We start from the raw sequence: 13,529 nt of genomic DNA, 5'->3' as shown, positions 1-13,529 counted from the left end.
TTTGGGGCTTTAAGTGACCCCACAACTGAACAGCGCGGTACATGTGGATATGGCAAACTAAACTGTCCTCCCTGCTGCTCTCCAGGACGGGACAAACCAGTTACGTGTCAGAAATAAGCATGGCTCTGTAGGTAACTGCTCACCTTCATCTTGGGAGGTTGCTGCACATCTGAGCTCAGGCAGGAAAATCTCATCCCACAGGGACAGCGGCATAAGCAAGCTGCCATGGGAGCAGCCCCTCCACAGCTGGGACTGAACCAGCATGCCCAAAACAGGCCACATCCACTCCTCCAGCTAAAGCTGAGAATGGTCCAATCTACATCTCCCAGAGCATGGGCCCAAGAGCTGCTTGTCAAAATTCCCTTTCCAGAGCTACCACCCAATGTACGGGCACACTCACACGTATTCAAGTATATAAAACCCATCAGCTGCTTCCAGTTTCTTGGCGATAAACAATAACTTCTCTTATGGCGTTATTTCATACGACAGCAGCAGTCAGCTTTTCAAAAATACATAGCTGTATGCTCCATCCGCTTCAAACACAAAATTGTTCTGGATGCCAATGTCACCTTTATACCAACACTGGAAGTAAAGCAGTGGAGCCCTGGCTTTGGCCTGGGATGAGCCATTCCTCCATTTATGGATACATTTAAAGCCATACCAATGATTCCTTACGCGCTGCGACAGCAAAGGTACACGCTACATCAAAGTACGGTTATCGCATCATACCCAACAGGTGACTTATCCAGTTGCACGACAGGTGTGTGTGTGTGTGAGCACAGGGCACATGGCCAGACAGTGCTCTCATCCATCACAGGCCCAGCATATATCCACTGGACACCGGGAAAAGTTTATATTTTGGGCACAGAACAGACCTGCCACAAGCCATAGAACCATTTAGGTTGGAAAAGACCTTTAAGATCATAGAGTCCAACCATTAACCTAACACTGCCAAGTCCACCACTAAACCATGTCCCTGAGCACCAGGTCTACATGTCTTTTAAATCCCTCCAGGGATGGTGACTCCACCACTGCCCTGGACAGCCTGTTCCAACGCTTGACAGCCCTTTCAGTGAAGAAATTTTTCCTGATACCCAATCTAAACCTCCCCTGGCACAACTTAAGGCTGTTTCGTCCTATCACTTGTTACCTGGGAGAAGAGACAAACCTCACTACAACCTCCATTCAGGTAGTTGTAGAGAGCAATAGTCAACACAGCAAGGAGCGGCTGTGAAACTTCACGGAGAGAGAAGCAAAGAGTAGGCCACCAGCACACCACATGCCTGAGGCTGGACATCAGTTACCTAAACAAGTCCTTTCCTAGCATGATTTTGCTCACTTCTTGCAACTAGCCAAGAAAGACACTTACCAGGTAAACCTATTCTAAAGAGCAATTTACAGCACTCTGTTTTGCTCTCCCACACCTAATTCCAACCCTTCATGTCTAACATCATTTTGACCACCTTGCATTAATGTGTCTAATAAGTGGTATCACATATTATCACCCCATATAAACTCTTGCACACAGAATGATTTAAGCCACACTTCCCACATCCAAACTTTTTCTGGCCCTAATGTCAATGTGTAGCAGAGATAATTAAGTTATTGTTTACTGTTAACTGATCAAATAAAATGAAAATACAGCTTCCCAAGACACAGCGAGTCCAACAGTCACCACTCTGAATCAACTTAATGCAAAGCCTAGAAAGAGGACAAACGCACAAACTCACCTGGGAAGACATAACGTAGTATCTGATCACTGACCTGAGGACAGGACTGAGGAATAGGGCAGCACTGAGGAACAAGGCAGTTTCCCTACTCTTGCACTCCATGCAGGGACTCCACTACCCGATGTGTTACAGAGATTCATGCGGATATTTATATAACATCATATCACTTCTTGCTTATCTCAGCTTAAATTCATTTAGGGAACACGCTAGTGGCAGATGAAAGGCAAAAGGCAAACTGGGACACTTCTCTGACCTCTCCAGGCACTTCCCAATCTCTCCTCCGTACCAGCCCCCCAAAGCACAAGCAGTCGGGACATTGCTACATCCTACCACCATCAGACAGGATGGGGCACAGGCTCCGGGGAGCCTGCGGCTGAGTCAGCGGGACTTCTACCCACGGGTTCCCACTATTGTGCAGCCCTTCCTCAAATTCACAGCAGATGAGTCTCTAGCTACGGTTTGGCCTTAGAGAGCCTCTCAAATAAAAATACCAGCATCCTTCTCCCTCAACGTGGAAGCCTCTAAGAGACCTCCCACAAATGAAAGGGGAGCGAGAGGGGGTTTTTTTTTGCAGGGCTTGTTTGGTAGGTATTCTGTCACAAAGCCAAACAGATGTTTGTAAAATCTAAACTGGTTGGTTATACAACTGGTTTCAACTCATGCAGCTGTGCACAGCGAGCAACTGCATCGAGGAGAAGACCACTGCTCTCTTTTAAGGCACTCTTACATCTAGGGACTAGATTTTAATAAACCAAACTTCCCACGAGTTATTCAAGCTCTCTCATTCCTATTTAGTGTTTACACTAGAGGAAACTGCTGAAAAGAGCAAAATGAAGTGGCTTTTCCAGCTTCATGGTGAAAACCTGTGTCCAGATAGGGACTAGGACCCAGACCTCCGTCCTGCCAGACCTGCGTGGTAATTACAGCACCCGGTTATCTGGGGAGACAGCAGGAACAGACAAGAGACGCTAATACAGCAGCCCTGCTTTGCCACTTGTACCAGATTCACTTTATGCTACGCTTGGCCCTCACTGCAGAATCAATTATACAACCAAATCGCTGCAAACTTTACTGCCACATGGACTGAGAGCAGAAGAGACTGAAGTAGCCTCTTTTTATCTGTATTTAAAAAACCAAAACTAATCTGAATTTCTGACGGTGCTTTTATTTTTACTTATGAACAAAATTTACAACTAAAATAATTCCTAAAATATTAATATTTTATAAATATGCCTGAATGCTCCAGCTAAGAGGCAAGAGACTTGGGTAAAACTAGTGGAAACACTCCAACTAAATTATACAGCATAGTTTTACTATCCTATAAAATACCAATTTTTTGCAAGCCAAAACTATTTGTCATAGAGTATTTGCATTTTACTCATATAAAAGACTGACTGTCTGCATGAGTACTATCATGTTGCTTCCTGAAACCACAGTTAAAGTTTTCTGTTGTTGTTTTCTCTTCTTTCAATACTTCAGAAGAAGGCATGGTAATTTAAAAAATTGTTTTACTCACGTTGCTAGCACAGGAGTTTATAACAGCTGGGTAATTCTGTACTTTTGATTCATGCTGCACTATATTTGAAAAGGCACAAAAAATTAAAGTAGCTTTATAATCTCTGTACAGTCAACACAATTGTGATTAATGTCTTTTCTCAAACTCAGAGTGAGTTTTGTGAATAACTGTCACAGCACATTCTTATTCAAATCGTAAGAAAGAAAAAGTTTTCCATATCTGAAGACTTCCAAGTAAAACGGGAACACATTACCGGGCAGAAGTGACTGACCCAGCTCACAGCTCTGTCACGCACAGACGAGCACTGTAAGTGTCTACAGTCTAAAGCTTCATTATTTTCTGCTGGCAACTGAGGTAACCCGATTCCCTGGGAATCAAATGGTACTTAAAGACAGGTTTCTCCTGTCACAGATATAACATGTTGTGAGCAACAACGTGTCAGGGTATACAGACATTACAGGAGAAGGCAGCCAGCCCTTCATAGGTAAAAGCGGAAAAAAGTAAATTTCCTGCTTTCAGAGAGTTTTGAATTTTATTTATTTATAGTAACTTTAAGGGGAAATGTCCTAATGCAATGGCAGCTACGGCAACTTTCTGCAAACAAACTACAAAACACAATGGAATAATCTTCAAGCGACAGCTACGAGGGTTCCTGCAAGCTTTAGGGTCTCCCTTCCCTCGCTCTCTCCCCATCGCAATGGGACAGTTACCTCACAGCTGTTAGGAAGACACCGACAATCCTCATTCCAGACAGGAAAGCAAGAATGTGACTTTTCCAGGGAGATTTAAAGATGACGAGACTCTGTACGGACTTTCTCCAGGCCACAGCCCAGGCGGGTGCCGTGCCCGCCCCACCAAGCTGCCCACTGAACCACTACGTCCTTGTCACAGCGGTGCCTGGTAGTAAGGATTTTGAGAGGAAGCATTCAAAAAGATGTCCCAAATCTGACCTAACTTGTACAGGTGGAAACAAGGAGGGACTTGCTTAGGATTTTCAGAAAGACTCAATCTATGCAGAAAGTTCAGCAGGCGCAGATGAAAGCCAGCGTCAAGTGCCCTCCCCAGCTTTACAGTCACGCAACCAGAAGTGGCACGTCCAGCTCCTTTCTGAATTAACACCCGACTAAGGAGACGCTCCTCGACGGGGAAAGTTAAACAGGTGACTCTGCCCGTGTGCTTTGTGCCTGCTGCAGCGCAGAACATTCAAGGGGACACAGGAGGAGCTCGGCACGTACCAAAGGCGGTGAGAGGCCAGCCCTGCTCTCAGAGGCAGCTCCCGCGGCAGACACCCTGCCCTTGCAGGACAGGACGCCTCGCTGAAGGCATCCCTCCACGGGGGCTTTTGTTACTGCTGCTCTGCACATACCACCCTGGAAGCTGCTTGCTGGTTCCCTGCTTGCGGGAAAGCAAGCCACCGCATTCGGCGGTAACGTACGCCCCGTTACAGGAGTCAGGCAGAGCTGGCAGGGCCAGCTGTACGCCAGAGCGGCACGCTGCCTTGACACCGTCCCCTCCGTAAAGCTACCTGCCTGCTAGATGTACACAAAACTACCTCATGGGACAAAGAAAGAAACCCAACGCATAGAAATATGTTGTGTTCAGCAGGGGCCAGGGCAGCAAACAGAAATTAAAGCTGTTTTCCCCAAGGAAGCCTGCAGATTTCCATACAATTTGGCTATTTCGCTGGTTTTCCCCTCAAATTCCCAGCCAGTATTTCCAGCTAAATGCTGCAAGCAGATACAGAAGTTCTCCCCACGCCAGTGACACCTGCCAATTGCCCTTCCACCCACCCTGCTCCTCACTTCCACAATCCCACCAAACAACCAAGAGGAACACCCGAGCTGCTACCAGGAGACCAAAACTGCAGCACTGGCCCCAGCCACACAGTGCCAGGATCAGCGCAGACAGCAGGGTCAGGATTATTGCTCAGACCGACAGCTCTCCGAGGCTGTGGCCATCCTTTTATCCTGGCCATCCTTTTATCCTGCCTTCATTTTCCATACTGTGCCTAATGCAATTTGATGCCGCAATAAAAATAGATGCTACTTAACCGCCCCCCCGGAGTCTGCTGGGCAGCGGTGGGTAGGGCGCAGAGCCTGTGCTCCGCTGCCGTTGATGGGCAGGTGCTCCGTGCCCTCTGTTTTCACTTATCATTGTTGTGACCTGTGAGGAAAACAAAACCTCTGGCTCTAAATACACATTTTTGATAATCAAGTTAGCAGCTCCCTCCCCGCCTTTGGTTAAGTCAAAGCACACTTAATTACTGAAATTACCCAGAGGAACACATCTATCTGGTCCCCTCAATGTGAGACAATTGTACTGAAAGCGATAGAACATTAAATCAACTGTTTCACAATTCCTGCCAAAAGCCACACATCTCCTATCAAACGCATCCAGCGTATCTAGAGATCGACTGACACGTGTTCTTAAACAAAGCAGGGCACTTCCAGGGCAAGAACAGGAAAAGGAGAGCCGAGGTGAGCTCTGCACCTTCACACAGTGGTGGTGGGTGTCACCAGCTATACATGCATGCAAATTTTTTTGAAAAGGAAATATCAGGCTTTTGCTTCACCAACAAAAGAAGCTGTTGAAATAGCTTTGTCAGACACAGCTGATAAGGATAATTATGCGGTGAGAGCTTAGTCATCCATGTCATGGTGACAGAAAGGCAGATTCTCTTAAAAATGATGTCAACACCACAAAACTCTAAAGAATATCGAAGCATAAAGCTTTCCAGCTGCCAGACACAGCTTAGGTAAGCACCGGCTCTGCAGCCACAGGCTCCTCAGTCCCGTAACTGACCGCTGGAGGGAGCCCATTTTTCTCCATGAATCTCATTTTCATACTGGTTCTGTATGCACACATTCTGCGGTCACAAATTAACAAAACAATCACAAAGTGTAAAATACGCAAATTTCTATGTATATTTTATTTAAACATGAACGGAGATACACAGCTCAGGCATGGCCTCCTCGAACACTCGCACCAATGTACTTGCCAGATGGAGGAAAAGGCACAATTCCCTGTGTTACGCCTCATCAGAAACAGCACTCTAAACCAAGCAGGCTACAAAGGCCATTCTAATTTGCTCTTAACAAATTCGTTAGCATAAAGGGCTTAAGATTGCATTTGGGATTGCACCATACAGCAGCTAACCTTGGGAAATCCCATCTGCCTTGAGTAACTACAAACCAAATATAACCACCACCTCAAAAAGCTCTGGAGCAGCAGAGTGTCCCCTTTCAATAAAGTGGTAAAGATCTTTCCTTGGGAGCGGAGGAAGGCCAGATTTTATTGTTCATACCACAGATGCAGCTTTGCCCATCTTTGCATTTATGCCTTTTGTACTGGAACTGCCAGAAGTTAAAACGCCCTCCCATACTGGGTTTCATTACCCTCTTCATACACCGAGAGCCTCGTCAAGTCCCATCCCATAGCCAGACCTGTTCTCTACTTAGCTAACACTCCTCCAAATGGCTCTAACACACACACTTGACAATGTTTTGAGTACAAAACCAAATTATGCTGCCTAAAAGGGCCAAAAGATTAAAAAAATTGTTCTGACTCCTTCCAGCTAAGGAACCACGGAAGGACACTCGTGAGGTATGTGACTGGATGAGCAGCAGTAGGGCTTTGCAAAGCCCAGCTGGCTTTTTCTGTGCCCCCCTCTTCTTTTGCTGCGTTACACCCATCACCCGTGTCAACAAGTTCAACCTAGCAGCGAGCCAAGTCTAGGAAGGATTAATCTTGGGAATAAACAAACCAAAGCAGAAGCTTAGTCCAAACAGTGAGCAAGGGCCAAGCACATCCACATAAAATCACAACTCTCAAGTCTTCTCCAGTACATAAAAGACCTATCTCTGCTCGAGACACTGAGGGGCAGTCACCCATCCAACATCAGTAATCCTAAGACACTCCATCGAGTCAGCAGAGGAAAGCTGGAGATCCTCCCCAAGGCGCAATATTCTCTGCCTTAGGCTCACTCTCTTTTGTCACAAACCACACTGTGAGCCCGAGAAGACCAGCCCTTAGCGCAGGCACTAAGAAGTACACCTAGAGCAGGGTACCTCTCTCCCTCTGTCACTGCAATGGGGTGATGGCATATGGGTAGCAAGAATGTGGGAAAGTAGGAACTGAGGCTTGCTACCTCCAGAGACTTGAGAGGAAACAAAAGAACTGGAAGCTCTCAGACTGTTTTCCCATATTTTGTAGCAATCACAGAAAGGGGGTGCAGGTCACCCAGCCAGTGAGTGGGAACACTCTCCAACACACAGGAAGACTTTGCTCAAGTTAGTATGTCTTATGGAAGCAAAAGTGTCGTAACTCCCCCAAACCTGAGGGGCAGGGAGCATTTCCCCCAGCATTAGAAACTTCCTTCTAGGCAGACCTTCACCGGAGACTCTGGGTGCATGTCTGTCTGTCAGGATTACTAATAGGAGCAGACACTTCTTTCATGTTTGGGAGTTTTGCCATTGACTTCAAAGTAGTGAGATATAACACCTTGCGTATTCCCTAAACACACTTAATAACAGCACCTGACACATTTAAAGTGCTTAGACATGTTAAAGGCATTGTACAACATTAGCAAAAAACCAGGAACCCCTGGTCTAGGTGGTTCATGAGAAGTCTGGTAAGCCAAGAGTCTATCCCTGGATCAGATGCTTATCTATTAGCCAGCTAATAACTGTGCGACTGCTGCTCTAACTGATCTGTACAGTCATAAGCAGGGACTACCTTCTGCTGAGCTGTGGAGGCTTTATATTACTCATAATCCTCTTAAGTCATAACAAAGAATACAGATTAGAAGGTGTGAAGCATGCACTAATTGTTCTAAAACCAACACAAACACAGCCATCTCAGCCTGAGTCAGAGCCTGCATCAGGGGAGCTTACTAAAACTCCTTTTGAAGTCAAGTTCTGGGGGTGCAAGCAGCATGTGGTTTGGCTCCTGGTGACGGCAACACACACCAAGCAGCACCTGGAGCCAGTTCAAAGCAGACAGGAGCAAACCTAGCATGGCAGCACCGCCTCAGAGACAAGGCCGTGGGGCTAAGAAATGAGTTTCCCCCTTTGCTTCAGGGCAAGCAACGGACAAAGAAGGAACAGCAAGATCCCCTTGGAGAGGGAGAAAGTGAAGGGCTGGTACCACTGGAGGGCTCAGAAATAAGACAAAAACATGGTTCTTGGGGTAGCTCTTGAACCTCTCTGACAACATGGAGAAGCACAGGTCCAACTGGAGCCACCATGGAACCATCTTCATCAGCGTTTCTTACTTTAAGCCAAAAGTTGTCGTATGTTGATGTGTATGCATCTACAGGTGTCAATCAGGTATAACCTGACAAGGCTCCACACAGACTACGTCCCCCATGGTCAGCAAGCTGAACTAATGCTGATGAAACCAGCGTTAAGCGATGATTGAGTATTTTGACAAAATGTGGAATTTAAACTTACTACGTATGGGGATACTGCAGGAGGGTCTCGAGACTCTTCTTTTTGGAGACAACAAAACTGGCGTCAACTTCTGCACTAACCTCCAGAACTGCTAACAAGCACAGATGATATGCAACGCTGTACTTTATTAGGAACACTTCTGAGGTTAGTATTAACGTACACGAATGTTTTAACTGTACTGAGTAAGTACTACAGCAACAGAAACAGGCATTCCTGAATACGTATCAGTCAGAAGGTATGTATGATAGTTAGCAAGGAAAATCATTAAGTCCATTAGCTGTTTTAAATACTGGGCTAATAATATCAGCAGCAGGTTTATGTGTGGAACCTTCTTCCCCCAAACACTGCATACTACTTTCCATGGGGTATTCCTCAAGTTTTTATAGCATTTATCCACGGAGTCTCCGTGTTTACAGTAACAGCCAGAGATGCCCAGTTTGATACTATAATTTTAACTACTGTTGCTTAAGTCTGCCAGCGTGCACAGTCGTAGCAATAAACAGTAGGAAACCAAAGTCCTGGTTCCTCTGTCACTTTTTGAACCTCAACAATTTGTAGGCACAAGATGTTTTACCCGCTGCTAACCCGTGATACGTGATACTCGTAACCACAGCTCACGCCATCCTGAATGACTGCCCCTGTAGTACTATCCCCGCATACAACACTGTAGCCACCTTCACGAGTATTTGTAAACATTTAGTCTTTGAAGAACTTGCCACTTGAAACATGACTGCTAACATATTCACATCTGTAATAATTAGATGCAAATTTATAAAAAGCCACTTTCTTGCTCAACTGAATTACTATTCTATTAACAGTGATGTTCAAACAATTTTGAAATTCCCACTGTTTAACTTCAAGGACTGCTCCTTTTATTTTGGAAACGTATTCTTTGTTGCAACTTGACAAAGAAAGTATTAATTTGTTCACATTTATAAGACATGTATACGGTTCAGCCTTTTCCATTCATGGGTCAGATAATGAATTGGTTTTCCTGAAAAACTACACAATGAAATATTCAACATAAGACATTCTGTAGCTTGGATGTGAACTACAAACTGCAGTTTTACTGGGATGTCCCTGTAGGTTGGCTTTGGCACGTACGCCTGCATGTTTCATGCTTTGTCTGAAGGAGGAAGCTCCCACAAGTGAGGTAAAAGCTCTCGGGTATGGGTCACAAGTTGGTGTATCAAAACTTAGATGAGAATTAAAAAAAAAATACAATACCTCAGCATATTTCCCCCAAGCTTTCAGGAAAAGAAAAAAATAAAAAAAAAAACCACAAACCAAACAATCCAACATAAACCAGACCTTGAATATTCAGTGTTTTTTTGCAAAGAGGAGGAAATCAACCAAGATTTGTCCAAAACCAGAATGAAGGCAAGAGGACACACTCTGATGTAGGTTGCTCAGGTTTCCTCTATGCTTTACAAGCTTGACACAGGGTCATTTTACTCTTGCTTCATTTTTAACAACTGACAAATGCCATTTACAGGTTTGTTTCCCATCCAAAAGCAGACTAAGAAAAATCAATTCTTCTCTCTCGTAACCTGGTGGCATTTTCCACCTCCGACACCAAAACCCATTACAGTCCGATTATCCCGATTCCCGAACCAAAACCCTGAAACCGTTTCAATTGCACTCAAAACAGAACAAACGAGACAATGAAAAAAAAAGCCCGAGAATCCCCGCCGCACACGCGGTGCGATCACCCCCTCTCTCCCAGCTCCGTCCGCACGGCCACCGCTGGAGAGAGCCCCTTCCCAGCCCGGGCTTGGGGAAATCTCTCGGGTCCGACTTCTCGCCGCCCACCACCCCAGACAAACTCCAGGGCGGGTCGCGGGCGCACCCCCCGCCCCGCGGCACCCCCGCACGGACCGCACTTTCGGCCGCCTCCCCCCCCGGCTCCGCGCTCCGCGGGACTCACCGGAGATCTCGGCCTGGGGCACGCCGCTGAGGCTGAAGCCCTTGGCCCCATACAGCTGCCGGACCTCGGCGCAGCTCCTCGCCTTGCCGCCGCTGTCACCGCGAGCCGGGGCGGAGGCGACACACAGCAGCCAAAATCCCCACGGGAAGAAACGCATCCTTCTGCGCTGGCCCCGCCGCCTGCCGTGCGAAGGGCAAAGCCAAGGTCCCGCGGCGGGGAGGCGGCCGGGGTCCCCGGGACGGTGCGGTGCCGGGCGGTGCGGGGCGCGGCCCCCCCTCCCCGGGCAGCCCCGGCGGGACGGCGCGCAGCGGGCGAGGGAACCCCGGGCTGAGGCGCTGCCGCTGCCCGCGGCGTAGCGGGGAAGGCGCCGGGGAGTTCAATGGGGCCGCGGCTGGGCGGAGGGGGCAGAGATCCAAGTTGAGCCGGGCCGGGCCGCTTTAAAGCCCCGGAGCGTGACCGCGTACGGGGCTTTTGTTCTTAGCGCGGCTGCATCCCCGGGCAGTCCCGCCGCGATGCTGCCGGCTGCGGCGGCGCCGGGCCGGGCGGAGCGGGGCTGCTCCCGCGGCGGGGCTGGGCTGGGCTCGGCGGGCCGGTCCGTGCGTGCGCCGGCACCGCTCCACCTGCGCGGCGGGCCGGGCGGCGGGGGAGGCTCCCGAGCGAGGCAGGGCTTCCCCCGCCGGACGTGGCATCACGCCGCCCCGCGCCAATCCCGCGCAGGGCGCAGCCCCCCGCCCCGGGGCCCGGCTCCGCCCCCGCCACCGCCCCGCGCCCCGCCGAGCGCCGCCGCCCGCTGGCCCGGCCCCGGGCACCGCGGGGCTCCCTGCGGGGCGGCTGGGGCGGAGAGCTCCGGCCGGCGGGCGAGGCGCATCGCTGCCCCGCCGCTGCGACCGGAGGGCAGCTCCTGCCCGGGCAGGTTCCGAACCAGCCCGGGAGCACGGACCGCTGGGGCACTCGGGGGGTCGCACGCCGTCCTTCGGGAGGGACGGAGCGAAAACGGGCATTAAACCCAGCTTGGTCTGTGTCCTGGGCCGGGTGCGCAACCTGAAGACCCCGAGTTTCCCCAAATCTGGTGGGAAACCACCACATACAAGACTGACCTTATAGAAGACTTAGGCAGCCCGGTGAGCAGAAAGCTTCTCAACTGAGAGTCTGGGAATCCCCCAGCAAGGTCCGGGGGAGGCTAAAAGTGCCCCTTTAAGAGCAGATGTGGGAAAAGAGGCGATTTTCAACTACAGATTCTCAGCCTGGGAGTTTAGTTCCTACGGCAGCCTGCCAGCTCCTGAACCTGGTGCCCTGCAGCTCTGCCAGCCCCGTTCTAGGCTGCTTCCCACAGAACTCATCACCGGTGATCACCTGTGTGTCAAGCAATGACCGTGTGTTTCCCCCCAAATGAGCTTGCAGGCTTTTGGCCAGTATCTAACACATTTCACAACAGGCGGAGGACCCAAACATCACTCCTCTGAGTCTTCTGAGAGCAGCTGTGTTCTGTGGAAAAAGTAGAGGGAATCTGCCCATGCCTCAGCTATATCAGAAACCCCACACAGAAACACCATGCCACCACAGCAAAATTTATCAGAGATTGTACCTTTTGGACTAGTCAGTCACTCAAACGTGCATGGGAAAGTTGGGTCATTCAACTCGCTACTTCAGAACTGCTTGTTCTCCCGAGAAATGAGTAACGGAGAAGTAAGTGATAGCAAAGTCATAGCCCCAGGAAGGGGAAGGATGGCAGTGGGAAAAAGTTGTTGCTTTCCTATGAAATTGCATAATGATTTCCTATGAAATCTTCCTAATTAAATTGATTATGAGATACAACAGAGCAGATTAAGAGGATCTAACTGCAAAGACCGGGAGAATTTTGTAATGAAGATCATGGCTAAGGTGACACATCATTGTCACCAAAAGTTAAAAACTGTGAGTCAGATAGACACCATACACCCCAAATCTGAATTCTTTTACCGATGACATTGTGCCTTTTGGTATCTTGCTGCATCTCTCTGTGATGCAGAGTTTAGAAACCCAAGAGTCGCAAAAACTTGGTACGCCTCAGCTTGGAGCTTGCTTTGGGGGCTTTGTGGAGCATGGAAATGCGTCTTGTTCCTGGAAATACGTGGGGGAAAAAAAAACCTGCCACGGATGATGTAAAGTCTGACCTACTGTGTTTTTAAATGGGACCTCTTTTGTAAATGCGAGAGTACCGCACACGTAACAGGTCACCAAGTACGTTATGTGGCACAAGGTTATCTCAGCCCTTACTCCTGGGTATTTATTCTAATTTTACAGCATAACCCTTTGCCCACCCCAGGCTTTGAAAACATCACTCAGAGACCTATGTCAGAGATCTCATCTAATTCACCCAACTACAGTAACAGCAGCAAACAAGCACCAGAGGAATCCACACATATATTGCCAGGATTAGAGGAACACCAGGACCTTGGTTCCTCCTCCTGGACAATCAAAGAGGGAAAATCAAATACAGACACACAATTAACAATGCTCTCACTTGGGTCTGTTGAGGGGAATGAACTCCCGGAATGCAAACTCCAAAGAGACAAAGTACTTGATAGAGAAGAAAGGCAGAGTCATAAACCTCTTATCTAGTCTGGCTGCTACAGAATGACTCGGGATGACACAGGGGACCAAAGTAGTACCTAATTTTCTCTTTCCCTCCTTAAAGCCCGGGTTGGATGCTCGCTGCCATTGTGTATCAAGGGCTTGCTTCCAGCTCTGCCTGAAGCGACCTTGGGGAAGCTCTCTGTGAGCTACGGCTGCACCCCAAGGTTGCAGCACGAAGCCCTCCGCAATTATACAGCTGCTGAGGTGCACTGAAATATTAACCACTGACAGGGAAAGAACCGGGACTGAAACCCTTGGTTTTTGGCCTTGGAACCATCCCCTGAGCTATA

The 13,529-nt window shown here is 48.6% G+C and overlaps 1 protein-coding gene across 3 annotated transcripts in view; it reads right to left on the bottom strand.

Moving 5' to 3' along the window:
• Positions 1 to 11,208, bottom strand: part of GPC1 (glypican 1) — a 206,662-nt gene extending 195,454 nt beyond the window's left edge. For all 3 annotated transcript variants that reach the window (XR_011049899.1, XR_011049900.1, XM_068421147.1), the window contains exon 1: positions 10,624 to 11,208. Coding sequence is in view for 1 of the 3 variants with exons in the window: in XM_068421147.1 (XP_068277248.1) it covers positions 10,624 to 10,780 (157 nt within the window). In the remaining 2 variants the exon portion in view is untranslated. The remainder of the gene's footprint in view (positions 1 to 10,623) is intronic.
• Between the last annotated feature and the right edge of the window lie 2,321 nt (positions 11,209 to 13,529).

Source organism: Nyctibius grandis, chromosome 32, assembly GCF_013368605.1.
Source record: "Nyctibius grandis isolate bNycGra1 chromosome 32, bNycGra1.pri, whole genome shotgun sequence".
Classification (NCBI taxonomy): Eukaryota; Metazoa; Chordata; class Aves; order Nyctibiiformes; family Nyctibiidae; genus Nyctibius; species Nyctibius grandis.
This window is presented reverse-complemented; position numbering and strand designations above follow the sequence as displayed.